General features: G+C 38.1%; 1 protein-coding gene across 1 annotated transcript; it reads right to left on the bottom strand.

The window, feature by feature from the left end:
* Positions 1-500: 500 nt before the first annotated feature.
* Positions 501-26,279, bottom strand: Atf7ip2 (activating transcription factor 7 interacting protein 2). The gene is made up of 10 exons (XM_038328958.1): positions 26,135-26,279; positions 22,847-22,968; positions 20,419-20,553; positions 18,234-18,332; positions 12,970-13,127; positions 8,290-8,363; positions 6,671-6,732; positions 5,914-5,980; positions 1,812-1,897; positions 501-911 (listed from the first exon to the last, which is right to left on the bottom strand). Exons 1-10 carry the CDS (start codon positions 26,277-26,279, stop codon positions 501-503), a joined length of 1,359 nt encoding a protein of 452 aa, XP_038184886.1.
* Between the last annotated feature and the right edge of the window lie 421 nt (positions 26,280-26,700).

Here is a 26,700-nt window from a genome sequence, read left to right as displayed (position 1 = left end):
CCTGATCTAACAAATTGTAGTGCTTAGGCAAAACCACCAAGATATTTCTCTCAAATGATTGCTAGCCAAACAAAGACGAAGAACACACATCAATAGTCTGTTTTAAACTGAAAACAACAGGAAGGAATTCCTATGCACTAGATCATGACAGGGATGCATCCCAAGATTACAGTTGATTGTCAAGAATGGGGAAAGTGGCTGCTTGTACATGAAAGCTTCTGACACAGCAGCAACTCCATAGCCCCCAGAGTAACATACAATGGCAACATGGGTCCATGATAGGGTATGTGTGAGAACACAGATTACAGAAGCACATACTGAATGCAAATTAGAAATACACCAAATTCCAAGACACACCACATGTAAGACTGTTCCCATACAAAGGGTTCACAAATGGAACTGTACAATGTTACAGTGTGCAGTGTTAAGATAAACACTGTAAACAAAGCATTCAAATATGAAAAGATGACATGTCAACAACATATCATTACTGAGGACTTTTAGGTAAGGTTTTCAGAAAACCCAGGAAGAGACTTTATATTACAAAATGGTCCATATCGCCCAAAAATGTCTTTTGATTGAAGAGTAAAATAGTATCTGTTGGAAGCTAAAAAGTGAGATACAGTGCAGGCCATTGGGAGCGGTAAAGCTTGAATTTCCGCAATTTTCCTCCAAGTCAAATGACTGGAGTTCTCGTAGCACAGGAAGAGGTGGTAGCTCTCCACAGGAGCGCATTTGGGGTTGACCTTGGGGATGTTCCATGCCAGGGCAATGCCTGGGGGTCTCAACACCCGCTTCACTCTCAGCTCAGGCTTTTGGGGAGGAAGAGTGTCTTGGATTTTGTCTGCCATCTCAGAAAGTGGTGGTGACGGCTCTGGGAGAGGTGGCAGGTGTTCAAATGAATCAAAACCCTACAAATACATTTGCAAGAAGTTCATGGAGATCATTTGGTGAGTACAGACAAAAGCAGTAAAACTCAGGTGTACAAATCTACTTCTCATTCTTCAATCCTTCATCAAAGCAATGAAAGGTTATTTCAAAAAATAAAGCTGCGTATGTGTGTATGTGTTGGTACATCTGTCCATGTATACACCCATGTGGGGGAGGTCAGAGGACAACCTCTCATGCTATATTCCATTAGGCTAGTCTGTCAGGACAACAAACTCCAGGAATCCACTTGTTTCTGCCTTCCCAGATCTGGGATTGATTATACGTGAGTACCACCTAGCGTGGCTTATTTAATTTTTCAGCATCAGTTATAGGACCAAACTCAGGTCTTGATGTTTGCAGTGTACTTTAATGACTGAGTCATCTCCTGGCCTCTAGATCCAATCTTTTCAAAACAGAAGGTTCCTTTTGGAGCTGAGATTTGTTCTGAATGATCCTAGGAACTGGACCCAGCACTTTGCACATACTAGGTAAATGCTTTACCTCTGAGCCACATTCCAAGCTGTAAGTAGAATAATTTCTACACTGTAAAATATTACTAATTCTTAATAAAGGAGGTATCAGGCCTTCAGGGGAACAAATTTTAATATTGTGTTTCCAAATATCATAGTAATTTCTCCTAACAAACTCATCAACAATGGACATTACTCCTAAAATAAATGAAAAACTATGTTATCATTTCTATAGCTTTTGAAAATTGCTAACTGAACTCTTATTATTATGTAGGGGGTTCAAAAAGAGCACTTTATGAGAAGCCATCAAGGTGTTCCTAAGCTGAAATGTGGCTCAGATGCTTCCAGAGTAAAACAGATAAACCCACTCTGCTGGATGAACATCCTTTACACAGCATTTCAGATTAGTACCTCATCTCCATTTTCTGCCACTGGGATTATTTCGTTTGATCTTAAAACAGCTTTCGAAGATGACTTCAGGGTGAATGCTGGGCTTTCTGTGAACAAGACAGTATAATTTAGAGCTGGGAGTGTTTCTCAGTGATAAAGCACTTGTCTACCGTAAGTGAGAAGGCCCCACACTACAAGAAAATGAAAGTAAGTTAAGTAAAATTTACCTGGAACAAATTCCATGGTGTTTAAGCAGTTTTACACCTTGGGTAGTAAATACACTTACAAGTATGATATTCATATAAATATACAGTTGAGAGAATACATAGAATTTTCACTAAGGTGACAAAAATTTCCTCTAAAAGTAAATCCTTTATTATGCACTAGAAATTTGGTATTTACACACGGGAGAGGGATTCAGGAGATAAGAGGTAGACTTTCCTGTTAGATCAGGACATCTAAAAACACTAAGCTACTTATAAACATGCATGGATATATGACATACACAAGCTGAGGAATTTCAACAAAGTCCCACAAGTACTCTCTCCTGAGGTACATATTCACACGGAGGAAATTAGACAAAAGATTATGGGAAAGAGGAGAGGAGAGGAAGGAAAGACATGGTAAGAGAAGAAAAAAGAGGTAGGGAGAATGGAGAAGCTATGGTGGGACGGAGGGAAAGGTGTAAAAGGTTTGGCAAATGCTTTTAAACAGCTAAGCAGAGAACACATGAAGGAGATAAATGCGTGGATAACACTGGAAAGCACAAAGACGACTAGATGAGTAATGACCAGTCAATACCTCCTGCAATGATTTGTCTATATTTTTAATATATAAATATCTTACAATTTTGTCCGTTTTTCCGGTCTGTCTTACATTTTTATAGCCCCCCCTCCCTTTTTGTGTATGTGTGTGTCTGTCTGTTTTGAGACAAAGTCTCACTATATAGCTCTTGCTGCCTCTGTCTCTAAAGTACTAAGTTCGAGGCCAGCAGTTCCAGGGCAGCCAGGGCTACAGAGAAACCCTGACTTGAAAAGATTATATTTAGATTAGATGTTTCTCAGTGATTTGACTAGCATGCATGGCCAAGGGATCAATATCTAACACTGCAGAAGGATCTGCTTTCTCTAGAAGCTCACATCTACTGGATCAGGCAAACACAGGGTTATTGTGTCGTATACTGGTTGCATATATAGACATTTTGTTTCTTGACTGTTATGGTATATAGATAAGTAATCTACACATTTATCAGCTGGTAGACTTTTAAATAAAGCTGTTATGAGAAATTATGTTTTTACTGTGTATAGTTGAATGTGGTTAGCTACAATCCCAGTTTTTGGGAAACTGAGGTAAAAATGCAAGTTAAAGGGCAGATTAGATACTTAATGACAGCCTGTCAAATAAAGTATGTTTGAATGTGGGTTTTCTTTTCTCTTAGAGAAATAAATGGAAGAGAAAAACTTAGTAAAACAAGGTAAGTAATATTTTAAGAAACTGCCAGTTATTTAGCCATTTTACATACCCAGTAACAAAGAATCCTAAATTGATACATACCCTCACCAACATCACACCTTCTGTTCATTTGGTTATTCTGCTGGATACGCCATAAATCTCATTATGGCTTTACTTTCCCTAATAAGAATACTACGTTAGGCCATCTCTTTGATCACTCCTTATTTCCTTATTTATATCAAAGTAAGTCTTCCTGCTTTGGATACAATTTTGTTTGTTGTGGAATCTCTTGGATGAGTATCTTGAAGATAGCATTTTATTGCCACAACTAGTTTATTATTCAAGTATTCCTGAAATATTACCATATCCATCCTTACTGCACCACATTCTGGTTAACACTGGAGCCACTTTTCTTTCAGTTGTTATCTAATTTCCTTCAATGAACTTCCTTTATGGCTAAGGGGATGATTCTGTGGCTAGCATGTTTGCTATGCAAGCATGAAAACCTCAATCTGGATCCATAGCACCTACATGAAAACTGGGCACAAGCACCTGTAATCCCAGCACTGGTGATATGGAGATAGGTAGATTTACAGGGCTTGCTCAACAGTCTAGTGACACTGCCTAAACACTGCTAACATAAACTTTTGGCCTCCATAATAGTCACAGGTGTGCATGTATACACACATAGATGTACAATTTCCTTTATTTCCGAAAGTGATCTGCTGGCAACAAATTTTGCTTATCTGAAAAACCCTTAATTTTGCTTCTGTTTTTGAGACAGGGTTTCATGTGCCCAGACTGGCCTTAACTCCCAATCCTCTCTCCTGTCTCCAACTGTCAAGCGCTGGAATCACTGGTGTTCACCATTACTGTTTAATTTTTGAAAGATATATTTACTCTATTAAGAATTCCAGGTCAATACTTTTTTCCTTGAAATTTTTACAGTTCATCAGTCACCTACATGACAGGGCAAAGGTTCCTCCTTCACCTTGTCTCATTTGGAGCCATCTTTGGTTTAGCCTGAAACTGATTCTCCCCCTCTTCTCTACTCCCACCACAAAGATTCCTATGGGAAAGTGTCTAACCCTGCTCTAGAAACTCAGGGTTGAAATGCCCCAGCTAACTGGATGATTTTTGGCTTCTGCTAAACTGCTTGTTTGCTTTTCCCCTGCAACTGCCAACCACGATGTAATTTTTCTATGCTCTTTGCTTAAGGCTATTCTGTGAGAATTGTTTTTATCTAGGCAGTACTGGTCAGCTTAATACAAATGCTCAGTTTGATGGTCATGCTAAGTGGCCTTTGGGTCTCTACTCCACGATATTTTCCTCAGACGTTGTGCCACTGTGGTACATCAAGTCACCAAACCAATCTTTCCATATCTTGCTTTTTGCAGCACCAGTGTTGGCCTTTGTGGCCACCCCCAGCTCCCTTCCATTCTGATCTTATATGCTTTTCACAGTTTTCTTGAGGTCTTTTTTTGCTCATATGGGTTATGTCTTGAAAATTTGAAAATCTGTTTGGGTTTGTTTTATTTTTGCATAGTCCAAAGAATCATAAATTGTGCTAAAGCCATCAGTCTTTTTGCCACCAAAGTGAGTTCTGAATCCAAGTAAGTACAAAGATAACACCTGATGTGGTTTTAGACATTTTAGTTTTCTTTCCTGAATTTTTATGTTCAGTTCTGTTGTTCAGTCCTGTTGCTTGCTCTGAGTTAGATAGTAGGTCATAAACTTCCTGGTCGAGATAGTCTCACTCATGATGGCAGTGATTCTCTTTCTCCAGCCTTTAATGATGTGATTCAACTATCTTTTGGCTTAAATGGTTCCAGCTGAGAATTCTGTGAAACCTTTGTTCTTTCTACTTTTCTTGCATCATTTTTTTTAAAGTATGGGAACTTCATTCATTTGCATGCTATCCTTGTACAGAAACCATGCTAATCACTTTTGTATTGGTTCAATGCTAACAAATGTAATTTTTTCACTTGTTGTTAAGAAAATGATTATGTGTTGATAAAGTATTCTTAGTTTTGATTCTCTTTGAAGATAGAATTTCTTGGCTGTGTGGATTATACTTCTCAGTATTCATAATGAGACTGTATGACTTAACTTCCAATACTAGAAAATTATAAATCTTTTGGTTCAAATCGAAAAAACAGTATTCATTTTCATATCACGTACAAATAACATTCCTTTATTCCCGATTCTAGGTACTTCCTCTCAGGCACTATTGTTACGGTTAAGAAAAATGTGTGCTACAGGGAGATGAGAGACTCAGAGTAGTCCCAGAAATCCAAATGTCCTTCAAAATGTGAGTAGACAAAGAGATTAAGATACATCCATACCTGGGCTATTATTTGACCACAAAAAAGAATACATTATTGGTACAAAAAAATATAAATAACCTGCTAAAGAACCATATTGAAAGAATCCAATTTCAGAAGATTTCAGAAGGATTATTATTGCATAATCACACTGAAATTACCTAATCAAAGAAAAGAAAGCAAATTAATGGTTGCCAGGGCTTGGGGACTGAGATAGTCATATGTGTGCCTTTAAAAGAGTAGTACAAGGCAGCCTTGCAATGACAGAACAATTCTGTAAATTCCGGTACAGTCACACAAACCCATATACGCTTTCTTAGAAAGGAAGATGTAAATGTAACCTTTACCTATGCTGTTGCTGGGCATGCCATCTCTTGTCAAGTCAATAACAAAATCAGGTTTCTTCTCTTCAGCCTGAAAAGTTTTGTTAGAAAATTGTTTAATAGCAGAATTTTTTTAAAATATAAAAACATTTTTATTTTTCAGTGCTGAGGATTGAACCCTGGCTTGGTACACATTCATGCTCAAAAGTGTGTCACCAATGAGCTAGTCTAAATCCCATCTAATAGGTAGAAGCTGGCAACTCAACAGTCTCTAAATAAGTTATGGTTTAAATTAGCTCTACTAGATGACACATTGAGAAGATACTGCAGTGTCTGAAGATATGGTTAAAAATCTCAACAAGCTAGGCAGTGGTGGTGTATAACTTTAATTCTAGCACTCGGGAATCAGAGGCACAGAGATCTCTGTGAGTTCAAGGCCAACCTGGTCTACAGAGTGTGTTCTAGGACAGTTAGAATGATTACACAGAAAGACCCTGTCTCAAAAAAAAAACAAAGAATTTCAATGAATTGGTAGGTGTGCGTCATTCTGAAATAAATGTAGCTGCTTTTTTTTTCTTTCAGTGTGCAATTTGGACTAGAACATGGACATGCAAACTACTCCTATATTTGTGTCACCCCCCCTTCCAACTGAATGAGGGCAGTGAAGGGACACTGGAAACCACCTAGTCAAAGAGTGGATAACAAAACTCCTTCCTCACAACATGCTGTGACACTGGAGTTCCAAGAGCACAAATATTCAGAGACAACAACTGTTACCTACCCCAACTTCAATTATGGTATTAGATGAGTTGCTGAATTTCTTTGATCTGTTTTTTCCAAATTCTGGAAGAAATGGAAAACAAAACAAAACAAAACAAAACCATGAATACATCCAATTAAATTTATTAAACATTTAAACATGTTCTTTACAATACAAGATACTGAAACACAAATGATAGGGATACTAATATACTATAAAATAAAAATAATAATATATCCCTAAAACTGATAAGCTAGTTAAAATTTTGATTTGGGATTAAAACACACTTTCTTTCAGCAGCTTATAGCTATACCAGTAGTTCCTGTTTTTCAAAGTCTGAAACTATGTTAGCATCTGTTGCAGGAGCTCCTTCCGCTCCTTCAGCCAATAGCGGCTGAGATACCAGCCCTTTGGGGCGTGGTCTTAAAACCGTAGCCACTTCCCTCCACTTGCTCTCTGGCTTCTGGCTCTAGGCTCCCTTCCTGACTGTGCAGAAGGCTGCTGTCTGGGACGGTGATCTGTAAGTTTTTCCCCTTCAAATAAGTAACCATTCTATTAATCATAATTCCAAACTGGTGTGAGATTGTTTGTGACTTACGCTTTCAAGCATCCACAATTGTGATATTTTGTTATTCACAGTATCTTTAAGAGTGCCTGAGGGGCATCTTCCTGGAATGTAGAGTTCTGCACTTGTTTGGAACTCTTTAATTACTAATTGTTGAGATAAATAATTTCATATGCAGGGTGGGAGGGAATGAAAAGCTTTCAGATATTAAAATATAAACATTTCAACACAGCAAAACATGACATAAAGGTAATTCTGGGTAAGAAATTGTGTGCAAGCAATATAGCCATTTTTAAGCTAGAAAAGTTTTCTACAAAACCAAGGGTGGTGGTATATGCTTGTAATCCCAGCACCTGGAAAGTGAACGCAGAAAGATTAGAAATTCAAGGTCTTCCTTACCTACAGAGTGTTCATATCCTGTAAATGAGATTTAACATAAACAAAAGAGCAAATACATCTTAAGCTGAGCTCTACGAAAACATTCTATCTCATCTAAAAAGATTTTTTTAAATAAAGCATTAGACTCAAACTCTAAAACTGAAAGTAACTTAATTTTTTTAAAGTTAATCAAGAAGGAACTTTAAATCTAAAAGAGGCTATTAACTAATAGATAGAGACAAATTAGCACTACCACTAAGGAAAGACCAGGGCAAACAAAATGGATATACATGATTTAAGTTGTAAATCATTAAAGCAATACATAAAAGCAAAAAGCTTAAGCTGATAGATTCAAGGATTAAAAGAAATTTCAATTTTATTAATGAATTATCATCAATTCTAATTAGGTATCAACAGTTAATAATCCTAGTTATAAACTATAAGATTAAATAGACAGTTTTACATCTTATTTAAAGATAATGGAGCTTGAGAGATGACTCCGGGCTTAAGTACTTGCTGCTCTTCCAGACAATCAAGAGTTCAGATCCCAGCACCCACATCAGGTGGCTCACAAATGCTTCAACTCCAGCTCCAGGGGGATCAAGTGTCCTCTCTACCTCTCAGAGCATCCATACATGAGGTATACACTCACACAAACACATATATACATAAATAAAAATAAAAACCTTTTAGATACCTGTTGAAACTGATGTAATTGGAGTTGTCAAATTGGGTTTTTCCACAGAAATTAACATAACATCATCAGCGTTACTAAAAAGATAAAAAAAAAAAAACAAAGAAAGCAGAAAAACTGCAGTTAACAATCAGAATTCCTCTAACTTATTATTTAAGAATGTCATTTATCAGAGGACAACTTGTGAGAATTGGTTCTCTCTCTACCATGGTGATCTGGGGCACAAACTGAGTGAGGCTGGGAAACAAGCACTTTTACTACTGAGCTGTCAGGTCACTCCTCATAACACACTGTACCTGAAACAACTGTGGGAAAAGAGGAGATAAAATCAAATATTGAACAAAGCCCATGTCCTATCAGTTCATTTATGATTCACAAGCTCAAGGAGGGCAGTGCAAGATGGCTCAGCAGGTCAAGCTTGATAGCCTGAATTCAATCTCTTCAAAACCAAATGGTGGGAACAGAGAACTCAATTCTAGAGATTAAATGTCTGGATCTCAATCTTAACTTGCCATTTACTAGTATATTTGGTTTACTTGTCTGTAAAATAGGTACAAATTTTAGGGATTAAATACAAGCTAGAGATGTAGCTAGGTGGTAGAGTACTTGGCTAGCATACTCTAAGTCTTTGGCTCTAACACCAGCAAGATGGAAGGAAAGGAAGGGATGGACAATTGAGTTTAAAGCAGTGGTTTTTTTTTTATGCTTTATATTTTTTTAAGTTTTTTTTTAAGTGTTTGTGTGTTTTGCCTTGCATGTATGGATATTTACTCTATGTGCCTGGTGTCTGTGAATGCCAGAAAGGGGTGCTGAGTTCCTATAATTAGAGTTACAGATGCTGGTAAGATGTCATGTGTGTTGTGGAATATTTGTTTAACTATGCAAAGATGTATTGCATTTGTTTATGTTGAGAAATATTTGTTTAACTGTAAAGATTGCTGCACCTGTTTAATTATGTAAAGATGTGTTGCTGTTTTACCTTGCCTGCCTAAGGCACCTGATGGGTCTAATAAAAAGCAGTCAGTAGTGAGGAAGGAGATAGAGGCAGAACTTCCAGGCAGAGAGTAAGGAGGAGGAGTTCAGGCTCATCGCAGAGAGAAAAAGAGAGGACAAGGAGACTCTAGGGGTCAGACAGACAGACCTGGAAGAAACAGGAAAGTAGGACATACAGAATAAAGAAAGGTCAAAAGCCCTGAGGCAAAACCTAGATGAATAGAAGCAGGTTCAATTCAGTTAAAAGAGCAGTGGGAGGAGCCTAAGCTAGGGCTGAGCATTCATAAAGACACTGGCCCAAAGAAAAATCTTAACTACACATGTGCATGTTGAAAACTGAATCCAGGTTTCTCTGAATGAATAGCAAATGCTATTATCTGTTGAACAACCTCTCTAGTCCTAAGCTTTATTATATTGTGTGAGTGTATGTGTATGCTTGTGAATACCACAGTGTGCATATAGGTCAGAGGGCCAACTCTGTAAAATGGGATGTTTCCTTCCACCTTTATGTGGGCTCCAAAATTCAAATTCAGATCATCAGGCTTTAGGACAAGCATGTTTTGACCATTTTGTTTTGTTTCAGAGAGAATATCTTCGTAGCCCTGGCTGGGAGTAAAAGGCAAGTGCTACCTTACCTGGCCCCCCAATCCTGTCAGTTTCCACAAAAATGTCTACACATGCATTGCAAGATTTACTTCTTTGAGCAACAATAGGATGAGTAGTGTGGTCTGTTCTGGGTTGCTTTAGATCTTTACGCTTAATTTTCATCGTGGACATTTCTTATAAACCAAACTTCTTGGGTTCTCCCCATCCCCTCTCTGTTTTGTTTTGTTTTGGTTTGGTTTTTTTTTTTCCCCAGACAGGGTTTTTCTGTGTATCCCTGGCTGTCCTGGGAATCACTCTTTAGACCAGGCTGGCCTCAAACTCACAGAGATCCTCCTGCCTCTGCTAGGATTAAAGCTGTGTGCCACCGCTACCCAACCCAAATTTCTTTGACCTATATATAAGCCTTCTCTGCGAGTGTCTTCAACTCAGTTTATTATTGCATTTCCCAGTTTCTTCACATTCTAAACATAAAATGCTTAAGCTAAATCTAACCATAAGAGGCATGGAAAAATAATAACAGAACTAACTAATTGCTCCAATTCTGGGTCATCAGAAACAAAAACAATTAGAAACCTTCAGGCTTCTTCTAGTGGCAGTATTATACTATGGAGCACACATTCATTTCCTTTTGTGTATCTTTAAAAGATCATCTCTGAAATATTTTAAGAAATAAATTGTATTTATACAAAATAAATATAAATTGATATATAGAATAGCTTACAGTGGGGCCCTCATTCAAATAATTTTTTAAAACACTATATTTAAAAACAATTCAACTAAGAAAATTAACAAAAATATTTTTGATGATATAAAATGTTGCTAAGCTAATGAAAAGATGACAGACCAAGGCACTAAGGAGAAGAAGATGCAAGGATTAGGCTCTGATGCCCATCACTGCTGTCCCCACAAGGCATTTGTGTTTGCCATGCAGAAATGCTAAGAAACAAGCAGAAGGTGCTTAGAAATCACAATGGACGGACATGGAGACCAAAATCACAAGAAAACATTTTAAAGGGGGCTATAGGATACACCTGAGAGCTTATGTGAAACTTAGAGATGTGTCACAAGAATAGGGGGAAATAGAAGATTAGATGTGTCCTATAAAGACTTAATTCTGCTCAGTTCCTGAAGCTTTTGAGTGTTGTATTCCTCATCTAATTCAACTAAGGTTATATAATAATTTATCGAAGACCACAATGACCTTTAAACAAAACAAAACACATATCCTTGGTTTCTTTGGTTGCAGAAGTAAAAAGTAGTATGGTTCAGGGATCCTGGCTCATGGTATCTCTTGAAGAATTTTCCTAGAGCTGTACTGACTCAAGGATTTGACCAACACTACTAAGACACAATCAACCTTTACAGACTGTCCTATTTGATCTATTAGAATTTTGTTTAGGATAATAAATCAATTTTGTGGGTAATTCTTCATCTATACAGTATTTTAACATTGATTTTTAGTATCAAAGTTCATTTCTCATAAAATGAATTTAATAAGCTTCTTTCTTTTCATATTCTTTGGCAAAAGTTTATTCAATGTTTGTATTATCACCCCCTTAAATGTTTTATAAAACTCACCTTCTAAGGTGAGGTATAGTGGCACATGCCTTTAATTCTAGTACTCCAGAGGCAGAGGCAAGAGGGTCTCTAAGTTTGAAGCTGTCCCAATTTATACAGCAAGTTCCAGCTAGCCAGCCTATAGAGAGCTGTCTTCAAAAAAAAAAAAAAAAAAAAAACCAAACCAAAAAAAACAAAACACACACACACACACACACAAAAAAAAAACACACAAAAAACCCAAATGAGTTAGGCACCTTCAATTTCAGCACTTGGGAGGTAGAGGGAGGGCCAACCTGGACTACAGTGAGTTCCAAGGCAATCAAAGATACAGAGAAGAAACTCTGTCTTGAAAAAACAAAATCAAAAGACAATAACATCAAACCACAAAGAAGCACAAGGTCATCATGACCAAGTTGCATGTTTGCTATACTATCTGTACACTTTGGAAAGGATGATTAACTGCCAAAAACAGCTACATAAACTACAGGTTCTTTCAGTATACAACATAAAATGAGTGCCTGCACTTGACAGCATCCACTGTTGAACAGACACAACTGTCTGTGAAGTGACAGCACAGCGAAGCCTCTGCTTCTTCATTTGCACCAGTAGCACTTGCTTTCCTCTTCTGTCACTTCAGGGGTTTCAGAATGTGCTGTCAATAACTGGTGGCAGCAGACTCAATGAGTGATGACTCCTGCCTTCAACTAAATGCCTGCTTCATAGATTCTCCACTTAACACTAAAATGCAGGCCTCTACACATAAGTAAAAATAATAAATATGCATCTTAAAAATGGGCTGGAGAGATGGCTCAGAGGTTACGAACACTTCATTATCCTTGCGCAGAACCTGAGTTTGGTTACTAACACTCATGTAGCTCACAACTACTTGGAACTCGAGCTCTAAGGAGCTAGCTAACATTCTCTGCTCAACTGCATTTTTGGGCAAGTAATTCCACACAGACAACACAAACATACACATAAAATTAAAAATAAAAATGAATGAAAATGCAGAGCTAAATAGTATGGGTTACTGGAGCAAATGCTAAAGAGTCAAAACTGTATGTTAAGTCTCAAATACCCAGTCCAGCCAGGATAAAATAGACCCTGTCTCAAAGATATGAAAACAAAAAGACGTTATCAGTAGGTCTCACTACACCCCTTGGAACAGCACTGATCTAAGCCAAGCATGCTTCTTTGCTTCTAAAACCCTCAGGCTACAGACCAGTGCTTTATGAAAGAATTGGACAACTAAGTTCACCCCAGTTGGCTTACCACAATAATACTTTCAAAATGGAGAGCACCAAAAATGATCGCTAATCAACCCAACGGAAGTGGGAAGCAGTGAAACAAAACCTATCACCTGACAGTTCAAAACTGGATTGCTCTTCAACAACAGAAGCTCAGGGAACCAACTGAATTCCTTTACACTGTTGATGTAAATATGAATTTTTAAGCTACCTTATGCTTAATATAACTAAAAACATACTTAGATAAATGACTATGCATTTTTATAGAAATGCCTACCTTTCAGAAACAAACTGGACACAAGCTGAAGATAAATTAACCCTTCTAGTTGCTTTTTCTGAAGAGTTACAAGGATCAGGGTTCACAGGTGTTCTTTTACTTAGGCTTTTAACTGACCCTTGGGTCACACTCCAATTCATGGTCTCTGAATCTGTAATCTGTTAAATGCACGAGGAAAAAGCAGGTGAGTAGAAGGTAAAATTTCACACAGAAGAGTCTTGTAAATGTAAGTTAAAATATTAAGCCAGTGGCACACACCTTTAAGCTTAGCACTTGGGAGGCAGAGGCAGGCCCATCTTTGTGAGCTAAAGCCCAGCCTGGTCTACAAAGCAAGTTACAGTACAGTCAAGGCTACAGAGAAACTCCATCTTGAAAAAGCAAAAAAGTTCTGTACTTCAATGGCTGATGACCATAAAGGTGATTTCTCTGCCAAAATGTGTCAAGGAAATTAACAATGACATTACAAATCTAGACTTTAAACAACATCCTATTACTAGTAGTCTAAATTTAATATTTTAGAGTGATTTTAACTTCCAGTTGTTAATTTATTTAAATCTTGAAGTAAAAGGATTGACTCTGTGCCACAGTTGAGAATGAGCATGGCCTTTTGTTAAGGGGTGGCGTGAAAAATAAAACAGACCCCCTAAGGCAGAACGCTAAAGGTCTATTATACTAAGTAAACCGATTTTATATGTGAACATGTTCACGCACCACTGGGAAGCAAAGTTGAACAGCGTCCTTTCACTTCCAGGACATGGTAACATGGATTCACTTCCTCCTTCTGCTCCACTCTTAACTACATTACATCTGTGTAAATAACTGAATGGTAATCATAAAGCAACTGAAAATTTAATAAAGGGAGAGAGACTGGCTAGAGACCTCATGACCATAGTGAGTATACTGTATACACCATGCTAGATTATAAGGACACCAGACATCTCTACAGCCCTCATTTCAAAAACGAGTGATTGGTCACGGTGACTCAATCCCAATACCAGAAGAATCAAAGGTTCCATTTCATAAACCACAGTAGCAGCTGGATGAGCACTGGGGCAGACGAAGTCTAAGTGGCTGCAGCAACAATAGCAAGCAGAACCTAACTAGAGACCAATACCCAGAGCTCCATTCCAAAAAAGCAGACAGTCAAATCTTCAAAGGCAAAATTCCCCTCTTCCTGATATGGGAGGGTCTTCTATCTATCTGTTGCTTTCATTGGTTAATTAATAAAGAAAACTGTTTGGCCTGATAGGTCAGAACATAGGTAGGCAGAGTAGCCAGAACAGAATGCTGGGTAGAAGGGAAGTGAGTCATTCGCCTGAGATGGACGAAGGTGAAGATCCTTCCCGGTAAGCCGCCACCTCATGGCGCTATACAGATTATTAGAAATGGGTTAATCAAGATGTGAGAGTTAGCCAGTAAGAGGCTAGAACTAATGAACCAAGCAGTGTTTAAAAGCATACAATTTGTGTGTTGTTATTTCGGGTGTAAAGCCAGCCTTGTGGGAGCTGGGTGGGAACTCAGCCTGCTGTTCCTTCTACAAATGGCACCCAGACATGGATAAATGAATCCACAGAAAGCCTGAGAAAGCTTGGGAAAGAATAGAGTAAAGCATGTTTTCTTGGTAGCAGCAATTTCTAGGGTCTGCTCTGCTCATTTAAGAGAGGCGTCCTAACTCAGCTTTAGCTACAAAACCTTGCAGCTCTTTTAAGAGGTCCTGCCATGAAACACTTAAATGGTGTTGATGAAAAGCTGATGCATGCTTTTCAGTTTTCAGCCATAGCATGAAAAAAGATAGCCATGCAGGAGCCGGGCGGGAACGCAGCCCGCTGCTCCTTCTACAGAGTGGCGCCTAATGTGGTAACTAAATCCACTTAAAAACCTGAGAAGGCTTAAAAATAAAGGAGAGAGAGTTTAACACAGCTTTTTGCTGTTTGCTAGAGTGTGCTGCAGAGAAATTTTCCCGACTCAGCCTCAGCAGGAGAAAAGATGCACGGTTTTAAAAACACAGCTTCCTGGGCTGTGCCACCAGCGTGAACTCCAGCTATAAAGCATTTCAATGGCTTTTATGGGACTGGATGTTTGTGTTCCCGCTCGGGATCGGGAAGAAAGTACTCTGAGACCATGCCTGCGCTCCCTGCCTGGGCAGACTGTGGGATCAGGCTTAGGCAGGCGGGAGAGCATGACAGATTTCTTACGCCATACAGATGTTTCCAGGCTGCGCAGTGCTCTGCGCATCAAATTTGGCTGTAAGTTGGATGAAGAGTTTCTGTGCTGCACACTCAGTCTCAGAATTAAACTGCTGAGTGCAGCTCCAATGTGGACTTGCTGTGTGCCTGGAACTGTGCACAGCTCAGGGGCACCAAATGGATCTGAGGCAGGAGCAGCTGCTCCACACTGAACTGTGCTGATCTCAGGCAGGAACTGTCGTAATTATAATAACAGCACAGTTAAGGTTTAGACTGGGCAGGACACAGGCGGTACCATATTACCTCTACATGGTGCAACTTAAGTTTTTAAGAAGTGCTCCTGGATAGGAAAGAATTACAGATTCACAATAGGACAGATTCAGACATAAAAAAAAAAAAAAAAAAAAACCTTTAAATGGGTCATAATGTTGGTTGAGCATATGTAGGCGTGGGAGAGAGAAGAAAAAGAATATAGAGAATAAAGTTAATGGTTTAAAATAGGGTAAAGTCTTTAAAGAGACAGAATAAAGTAAAGTGATAGAGTAAAAATAAGCCATGTAAAAATGAAAAATTCAGAGTGGATTCTTTGTATTATTGTGTTTTCTTTAAAATTTTTGACTGTGAAGGAGCTAACTACAGAGAGACATTTCATTATATGGGCTGCCAAGCTAAACCAGAATGGATAACATCAGGGTATTATGATTTCAAAATTTGGGTCTAAGGATATGATGCTTTGGAGAGGGTCTTTTGTTTTCACAGAGGATGAAACCCTATGGATTGCTTCTATCCCAATACGGTATGATAGACCATGCCCTCCCGAAAGGTTGCTGTGAACACCCTCAAAAAATTACTTTGCTCAACTGCCAACTGAGATGAACCTAGCAGACAGGTTACACCATGAAAGACCTAAATAACAGCACCCCCATTCAGCAGGAAGCAGTTTGGAAAGAAATAACTGCACCCATGTTCCCAAATAGTTTATAAATGTTCTTTTACATTTAAAGAGGGATATGCTATAGATATGAATAATTTGCATTGATATGGATTTTAAGGTCAATTTTGTTATATGTATGTGTATTTCTAATATTGATTAAGGTATTGTGATTGTGTAGTTCATTTAAAAATGTAATGTATAATTAGGAAATATAGGTTGTTAATGGATAATCATCAATAATAGTCAAGCTTGTAGTCATGTTAGATTTTACAGATGTACATAGATATATTTCAGATAGACATTCTTCATATCTTTCTAAGACTACAGAATATGGCATTTTAAATGTTTTAATAACTTGGGGCTTTTCATGACAATGAGACATGTCTGCTCCTGGCAGCACCAATCTACTTCAAGAGGAAGATGGGCATCGAAGAGGCTCCTTATGGAGTTTGATAGCCATTTGGGCAAGAAACTGCTCTTGCCTGGACTGTTGCATAAACTGGACACAAAGAACCCGCAGAGAGAGGACTGCTAAACTTGCCTCAAGGTGAGATGGTCTTTCGGGGTTCCTGATTCATGAAAGAGTCTGCGAGACATTCTGCAGGACACAAAAGAAAGGGATTGAACTGTCTTTTGAAATTTCCTGCTTCATGAAAAAGTCTGCTGGATACTATGGGCCTGTAGGCTGAAGATGGATGCCCCAACAGTACAGAGGAACTTTGGGTGACTGTACAGACAGCAAGATGTCTCTGTCATTTCTGGAGCTTTGGAAGTTGCTTACTTCTTGTTTACTTAGGTAATATTATATGCTTCTGGAGTCTTTGATGGAGTTAAAGAATGGATAGTTATAGTTTTCCTTAGTTATGATAAAAGATAAAATAGATCTAAATATTATAACTAATTCTTGCTTGATAACTGTTTTGTTATATGTAATTTTACTATGTTAAAGTGAAAGCTTTTCCTTTTTTGTTTAAACAGAAAAAGGGGAAATGATGTGGGAAGGTCTTCTATCTATCTGTTGCTTTCATTGGTTAATTAATAAAGAAAACTGCTTGGCCTGATAGGTCAGAACATAGGTAGGCAGAGTAGACAGAACAGAATTCTGGAAAGAAGGGAAGTGAGTCAGTCGCCGTGCCTCTCCTCTCTGAGATGGACGAAAGCTAAGATCCTTTCCCGTAAGCAACCACCTGTGTGCTACACAGATTATTAGAAATGGGTTAATCAAGATGTGAGCATTAGCCAGTAAGAGGCTAGAGCTAATGGGCCAAGCAGTGTTTAAAAGAATACAATTTGTGCCGGGCGGTGGTGGCGCACGCCTTTAATCCTAGCACTCGGGAGGCAGAGGCAGGCGGATCTCTGAGATCGAGGCCAGCCTGGTCTACAAGAGCTAGTTCCAGAACAGGCTCTAGAAACTACAGGGAAACCCTGTCTCGAAAAACAAAAAAATAAAATAAAATAAGAATACAATTTGTGTGTTGTTATTTCGGGGCATAAGCTAGCCAGGCGGCTGAAAGTCAGGTGGCAGGAACGCAGCCCGCTGTTTCTTCTACATCTTCCCACTTGTAAGCCAGCAGCAGGGCACAGACTAGCAACAGCAGTCACTCAGCTCTACATCACACACAGCAGGCCCAATCCACTTGGTGACCAACAGCAGTCTGCAGTACCGGCAAGGACCAACAGGTAACTATGGGGAACCCAAAGAACGAAGCCAAGCAAAAGAGCACACAAAAGCCATGAAAGTAAACTGTGGAAACTACAGCTCTGAAGTGGCAAGGATGTACATACTAAGCCTAAGCAGAGTAACAAAGGGAGTCATGTGACAAACCCCACGACCTTCAGTCCTTCCAAAGACCAGCAAAGGAAGTAGGTGCACGTATCCTTATACCCCAGAGCTCTATTTCTGACCACAAACCTAATTTTAGAGTTGCATTCTGGACATGCTGAGAATTTCCCAGATCATCAAATACCGGCTTCTTTTCGTTACAGTCCCTCCTTCAGTATCACTTCTGTATTTTTCACATTTAACTTTAAAAAACAAGAAACCAACATTGTTATCTAAGCTTTCTGTCCTCATTTGGAAGTATAAGCACATCTTATGATCCAATACGTCATGCAGATGAAAACCTCTGTGTATTTATACGAACCTTACAGACTGTATTATTAGGTAATGTGTTTGGTTCCAACAAATTTTCTTGAGATGATAAAACTTTTTTAATACGTCTTTGAAGTCTTCTGATTTTCACCTAGAAGAAAACTTAGGTATCACACCACAGTTCTAAACAGTACAAAAGAAAAATGCAAACTATTTGACAAGTAGTCTTGTGAAATATAGACACCTACTATAATAAATGAAAGGTCTTCTTTTCCTTCGTTTCTTTTTCATCATGATTCCAGGCCCCAATGACTCACAGCAGAGAATGCTTCTATTCTTTCATTCCCTTAGCTTGCACCTTTACTTTTTAAATTTACTTATTTATTTATAAATATGGTCTGATATATTTCAGGCTGGCTTTGAACTCCCTATGTAGTTAAGGTTGTCCTTGAATTCCCAGTTTTTCCTGCCTCTATCTCTGCGTAATGGAGTTGTACATTAGCATACCATTTTTATGCATGCTACATAAAGATGGAATCAAACACAGGACTTACTGCTAGCTAGGCCAACACTCCAATTTAGCTCCATCACCAGCCCCAGTAATAAACTCTTACATAGTCAACATTTGCTATCCATGGAGGAATGATTCCAGGTCTTATAGATATGAAAACCTGCACGTGTTAAAAACCATACACATCCTCTTGTTCACTTTAAAATCTTTAGATTACTTATAAGGTCTAATACAGTGGGAATGCTATTACATAGTTACTACCATGTACTGTTCAGGAAATAATGACTAGGCAAAAAGATGGTACAGATTCATTTGAAACACTTTTTTCCTTATTATTTTCGGTCTGACTGTGATGACACACGCCTTTAATTTCAGCATTCAGGAGGCAGTGGCAGGCAGGCCTCTGGGATTGTGAGGCTATCCTAATCTATATAGTGAATTCCAGGACAGTTGGGTAGTTGAGGCTATGTAAATTTATGATGAAACAACAAAAGAAAAATCAGTCTGCAGTTAGTTAAGTATAGACACAAAACTCAAAATGTGGAAAACTGATAAATGAGGGGTTAGCTACTTAAGATATTTAAGAATGGAAGAGACTTGTTTGGATGGTTCATGGTTCCAATTCCAAAATTAAGAGGACTTTAAAGGAGGAGGATATAGAATTCAAAGCCAACCTGGACCACATATAACCACATCCGACCTCAAAAAGAAAAAAAGCATGAAACAGAAAAAAACAGTAAACTTAATTTGTCTGCAATAAAACTGAAGCTGATAGAGAGAGGGGGGGGAGGGAGGAGGAGGAGGAGAAAGAAGAAAAAGGAGGAGGAGGAGGGGGAAAGGAGGAAGAAGAAGAAGAAATGGTGTGGGAAGTCCTTCTAAGTGTTATTAGTTAATGAATACAGAAACTGCTTTGGCCTGTGATAGGGGAGAATAGAGCTAGGCAGGGAAAACTAAAATGAATGCTGGGAGAAAGAAGGCAGAGTCAGAGAGATACCATGGAGCCAACAGAAGGGAAGAGGCAAGCTGCCAGCTAGAACATTGCCGGTAGGCCATGAGCCTCATGGTAAAATATAAAATAATGGAAATGGGTTAATTCCAGATTTAAGAGCTAGCCAGAAATACGCTTAAGCTATGGGTCAAACAGTATAGCTAATAATATGGTTTCTGAGTGATTATTTCAGTTCTGGGAAGCCGGGAATGAATAAGCAGCCTCCTACCACAGAAGAAGAAAGACAGTAACCCTAGAAAACTAAAAGAACAAGAACCAAAAAACTAAAAAAAGGCAGAGAGCTTGAAAGATCTTAAAACAGATTATGTAAACTCTAATAAAGCACATATTAGAATGGAAAGAAAATGCCTACATACTATGGATAACCATAAACAGACACAGAATGCCAACTAGGACTAAGACTATTTCTCAAGTCTAAAGTTAAACTAGTAGGTCTCCTTTTATTGCAGTGGTTCTCAAGCTAGGGGTCAAAACTCAGATATCCTACATATTAGATATTTACATTGCAATTCACAACCGTAGCGAATTACAGTTACAAGGTAGCAACAAAAGTAATTTTATGATTGGAGGTCAGCACACCATGAGGAACTGGATTAAAGGGTCACAGCACTTGGAAGGTTAAGAATGACTTTATTACCTCCCTTTCTGAACATAAAGGACATGACATGACCACATTCCACACATAATAAAAGGAAAAAAATGAAATCAGAAACTTACAAAGAGCTCACCAGCTATTGCTTCATGCTTATTCTTGCACTGGGTCTTCCCAATGCGTTCATTAAGTTCATTCAGTTTTTTATCAAATAGGTTACAATTCATCATGTAGATTTCCTGTCGAATCCAATGTTTAACCTAGAATTTAAATAAAAGCATGTTTTAAATTTCAAAGCATTTTTACTTCCTATTTTTTTATTTTTGTGTATTGTTTTGCCTGCATGTATGGATGTGCGCCATGTAGAGGCCAGAAGAGGGCATCAGAACTCCTGGAAATAGAGTTACATATAGTAATAAGCTGGCATGTGGGTTCTGGGACTCGAATCAGGGTCCATTAGAAGAACAGTCATTGTTCTTAACCTCTGAGCCATCTCTCCAGTCCACTCCTACTTTGAGACAAGATTTTTCACTAGTCGTCTCAGCTAGTCTATAGCAGACTCAAGACTATCCTCAACTTCAAAAAGATCTGCAGGCTTTGTATCCCAGGTACTGGGATAAAGGTGTGGACCACCACACCCAGCTTATTTTCTACAGCTTAAAAATTACTCTTTCTTCCTCCCCCCTTTTTTTTGTTTTGTTTTGTTGTTGTTGTTTTTGAGACAGGGTTTCTCTGTGTTAACCTGGCTGTCCTGGAACTCAATCTGTAGACCAGGCTAGCCTCCAACTCTCAGGGATCCACACAGATCCGCCTGCCTCTGTTTCCCAAGAGCTGGAATTAAAGGCGTTGGCCACCACCACCTAGCCTTCTTGATGTTTTATAATGACAAAACTGCTACATACTACTACACCAGTAAATTTTATAAAAACCTGAATATTAAATTTTCCACAGCACATCTAATAATTAAGTACACAAATAGACATGTTAGAAATGAAGTTCATCCTCAAATGTTGATTTCAATACATATAGTTCCAACTGACTGCTGTACCCATAATGTACATTAACTACAGTGTATAACAATTGAATAACATAATAACCATAATGAACTGCAATCAGACCCATCAAAACAAAACCTGAACACAGCTACTCCACTAGAACTGAACATTATATTTCTTCCCTGTTTGGTTTGTCTCTTTGAAACAGAGTTTCTATATAGTCCTGCATGGTTGTCCTGGAACTCACTCTAGAAACCAGGCTGGCCTCGACCTCAGATTCACCTACTACATCTGCCTCCTGAGTGCTGGGATTAAAAGCATGCACCAACATACCTAGCCTGGAAGATTATATTTTAATTCCTAGTTAATCAGACAGATGAACTGCAAAGAAACACGTAATTGGGCAAAAATAAAAGCACTAAGGATATTTAACAGCATTAAAAAGCAGTATACCTAGGTTAGTCTGGAAGAGGAGATATGTAATTTTAAAGTATCAAGATTCCAAAATGGACAAGGTTGCTTGAGTCTATAAAATCGTAACTGTGATGTGGTCACAGCTATTGCTGCTGGTCAAAAAACCCACAACCAATACAAATGTTGGACTGTCAAGTAAAGCTCAAAGTCATCCCATGTTTGACTTGCACATCTGGCAGCCTATTAATTAAAAAGTCTATCTCTTTCTACAAGACTTTTACAGATATGCAGTTCTGTAGATTACTTGGTCTAGAATCATTCCAGAAAACAGAAATATATTGGTAAAATAGACAATTTAACTCTTAATGTTTTTGTTTGAATTATGAACTGGATAGTTTATGTCAACTTGACACAAGTGAGTTAGAATCATTTGAGGAGGGAATCTCAATTGAGAAAAATGTCTCCACAAGATGGGAGTTATAGATAAGCAAACCTGCTGGGGATTTTCTTAATTGGTGATCCATGGGGGAGAGCAGCCCATTATGGGTTGGGCCACTCCTGGGATGGCGGTGGGTTCTATAAGAAAGCAGGCTGCTAGTTAGTACTGGTGGCACACACCTTTAAACCCAGCACTCAGGACGCAGAGGCAAGTGGATTTCTGCGAGTTGGAGGCCAGCCTGATCTACAGAGTGAGTTCCAAGACAGTCAGGAATATGCAGAGAAACCCTATCTGGAAAAAAAGAAGGCTAAGCAAGCCATGTGAAACAAGCATCACTCCATGATCTCCATCAGCTCCTGCCTCCAGGTTCCTGCCTTGACTACTTTTCTGGATGATGAACTATGTATGAATCAAAGTATAAGCAAAATAAACCCTTTCTTTACAAGCTGTTTTTGGACATGGTGTTTCATCACAATAACCTTAACTAAGACATATTGTAAAGGTGTGTGTGTGTGTTGAGGTTATGTTCGAGGGAAGAGGTAGTACCAGATCCCTGAACTGAAGTTATAGATTATGAGCCACCAGAAATGGGTACTGGGAATTGGACTCAACTTTGCAAGTGCTCTTAACTTCTGCTGTCTCTCCTGCCCTTGCAACATTTTTTACAAATCAGAAGTTAAGCAAATATTTAAAAGCCAACGTTACCTGTTCTAGTAGTGCTGTATGCCTTTCCAGAGCTACACAACCATTTTCATTAATTTGCTCTGAAGCTTTCATGAGCTTAACATTTTCTTTGTTTTCTGAAAACATCTTCTTTTGATTATGGCCTTGGGGAGATAGAAAAATTACAGGTAAAACTATTCCTTCTTAAGAAGGAAATAAAAACTAATTAGAAAAACTAAAATATGACAACAGTAGCACTTAAAAATTTTTTAATTAGTAATTTTTTTTTTAGCTAGGTATGGTGGTTAATGCCTTTAATCCCAGAACTCAGGAGATAAAGGCAGCTAGATCTCTGTAGGTTCATAGCCAGACTCTATCTTAAAATACATATATTTAAAGTAAATGTAACTACATAAAAACATTTCCATAAAATATTCTTTAAAAAAGAAATTTTGGATAGTATTCTGGTCTCAGATATAAACCCTTTTCAATCTTGTTTCACAGGGATAACCACTGGGCAAGGAGACACACAGTTCAAATTACAGCATTTGGGAAGTGGTAAGAGAATCAAGAATTCAAAGCCAGATTGGGCTAGATAGTGAGACCCTGTCTCACCAAAACAAAAATACAAAAAAAAAAAAACCTTTCAAATACATAAACAAACAAAATACAAAACAAAACCCTAAATAAACTATATAATAAGCCACTCTATATAGTCACTAAAAGAACCCAGTACTTTGATGAAGTTATTCAGCAATTTAAATTATATTTAAGATGATTATGGAGTCTAAACATAAACAAAAGATTCTACGTAGTGTGTTCATGTGTACGTGTGTGTGTGTGTGTGTGTGTGAAAGCCATGACAGAGTGTGAAAGTCAGAGGACTTGTTTGTGAAGTCATTTCTCTCCTTCCACATTTACGTGGGTCCCAGGCAACCAGGCTTTTAAAAGAGCACCTTTATCTGCTGATACATCTTGCTGGCCCTAATCAGCATTTTAGTCAACCAACATAAAAACCACACTTCAAATGGTTATTTGTTATTTAATTATTTTATAGCTCCAGCACTTCTTTTTAATTAGTTGTTTTCTCTCCAGGAACTCTCTGTAGTTACGCATATACATAGACACGTGTATATGAATTAATGCATCAAGCATCTGTTATTTGGCATATGATCTAAAAATCAATTCTAAGGAAATAAATTCGCCAATAACTTAATGTACCTGTTCTCTAGGGGGACTTACAAGGCTCCACCTCCACTGGCAATTAATGTTTGGAGAAGGAGAGGGAGACGTTTAATTTACTGGTGCATCCACTAGTAAGATACACGTTACTTTAAGAAACACTAATTAAACTCACTGGGTGACAACAAGCAAACACAGAAGAGGGATTACTTAGTTTCAACCCTTTCCCTCTTGCTGGGATGGGAATCATCAAGATAAGAGATGGTAATGGGGTAGAGGACAAATATGTTCAAAGTACTTCATGCATGTATGAAAATGTCAAAATGAAATCCATTATGTATAATTAATGTTAATAAAAATCTACACTCTAACAAAAAAATTTAAAATAACAAGAGATATAGCGAAGATGAACCATCTTCCATAAATTACCTTTTTGGATTTTCTGAACTTTCATGGGAAAGTGATTAATCCTCTTTTTTGGGTAACATTTCATTTTCCTTTTGATATCTTAGATATTATTAAATTAAGTTTGACCTAAGGCTCCCTGCATACTTCTTTGTAGTTTGGCTTCAACTTTTTCAAGTTTTTTTTTTTCAACTTTCTTTCTGTATGTGGTAAATTACAAGTTTAACTTGATGTGTAAAACAGACTGTAGTTTACTTTTTTTTGGCATGTATGTTTAAGTATCGTGAGTGCCTGATGCCCTGGGATCAGATCTTCTAGAACTGGAGTTATTGGTTGTGAGCCAATATGTGGATGCTGGGAATCAAATCGAGGTTCTCCAGAAAAGCAAACAGTGCTCTAAATCACGAAGCCATTTCTCCAGCCTCTGTAACATACTTTTATGGAAACAAACTTTCAAAACACAAAGATGTCTAAATGATCAAGTAAAACAGACATACACTAACTAACCAATCAGGTTGCCTCTTTTCTGTATCTAACTTCCTTTTCTTTAGCTATACATTTAAACTGCCCATGTAATAGGAAGGTTTGTTGTTTCATGTAGGGTTTCGTGTAGCCTAGAGTGGTCTCACATTCGCTTTGTAAGTGAAGATGAACTTCTGATCTGTCTCTACCTGTTTAGTGCTCTGAATTACAGGCATGCATGAACCACAATGTAGTTTTATGTGCTAGGGACTAAACCCAGAGCTTCGTGCACACTAGGCAGGCATTCTACCAATTGAACTACACATAGTTCCAGCCTCAGAAAAGAGCTCGTATGAACAATATTTGATCCTACCTGTTGACCAGTTCTAGCACTACAAATAAAGCCAAGTGATTAATCATAATTTTCCCCTTTAACAAAGTATCTCTCCATCTCAGAATCAAAAACAATTTACAAACAAAACAGTTTGAAAACATAGGCATCATTTACTTTTTGTCCTATCTATATGTACTCCACTTTGTGTTGTATGTTTGAGACTTTAAAAGACTCCTTAGGAAAGTGACTATTTGAATTTCTCCAAAAGACACAGAGGCACTTACTGTTACTACCATCAAGGCCAAGTAACGACTGCCACTTGAGTATGCCCTTCACAATTTAAACGGCCAGGGTGACAGGTCCTACTGCATTCTTTAGTTTTCAAGATGACATCAGCACAATTACTAGAGCAGACCGAATTCACCTAGTTAGGTGCTTACATACAGCACAGGAGTGTGAACTTAAATATCTAACTTTGATCATTAGCCTATAAAGTAAAATTTGATTCTAAACTGAAAGCTATCTTGTTGATTCCCTTGCCATCCAAAGTATTCCGGGTTACGGCACTAAATTTAACAGAGAGCCATCAACTTTTTAGTATAAAGTCATTGTAATTCTCTTTATGTTCAGAAAATGATCTTGATACATTAAACTCCTGTTTAAAATGAGTTTCAGAAGTGTTCTGCAACTCTGTTGCCTCTTGTGTGGAATATTTGCTGGAGGAATCAGTAGATGTCTTGGCTTTGTGTAAAAACACACAACCTGTTCATCAGTGGTTCTTGATCTTATTTCTGAAACAATTTCTTCTAGTGCATTAATTAAATTCTAGAAGAATGTTATACTTTTCTGTGAAAATACTGAATTATCCTGAGGGGCAAACGAGGAATCAGCATTTTCAGAATGTGGACACTCGCTAGCTATAAGTTCAGGATGTAGACTCTGATTACCATTTGGAATATTAGTTCCAACTGTTGATTTTGAAGCTTCAACATTCTTTGACATGTTCAGGATCTCCAACTGCTTCCGGCAACTTGCAGGCATTGTTTTTTTGGCCTTTAAAACCTTCTGTTTTTTTCTTTCTGGACTTTCCATATTTTGTATCCTAAAATTTAAGATATATTTAACATGATACTTTGCCTCAAAGAAACAGATTTAAATGCATTTTCCAAGTTAAATAGTTATCCTATTAAAATAACACTCAGGCCGGGCGGTGGTGGCGCACGCCTTTAATCCCAGCACTCGGGAGGCAGAGGCAGGCGGATCTCTGAGTTCGAGGCCAGCCTGGTCTACAAGAGCTAGTTCCAGGACAGGCTCTAGAAACTACAGGGAAACCCTGTCTCGAAAAACAAACAAACAAACAAACAAACAAAAAACTAAAATAACACTCAGAATATCTCTCCATAGTAATTACTTTTATTTGGAAGTTATATTCTAAAAAGAAATAATTACAGCCAAGATTTTAAACAGGTCATACTATAATGAAGACAGTGATATCAACAGGACAGGCTCAAAA

The sequence above is a fragment of the Arvicola amphibius genome, chromosome 4, assembly GCF_903992535.2.
Source record: "Arvicola amphibius chromosome 4, mArvAmp1.2, whole genome shotgun sequence".
Lineage (NCBI taxonomy): Eukaryota > Metazoa > Chordata > Mammalia > Rodentia > Cricetidae > Arvicola > Arvicola amphibius.
Note: the sequence above shows the minus strand (reverse complement) of the source record. Positions and strands in the feature narration are given on the sequence as shown.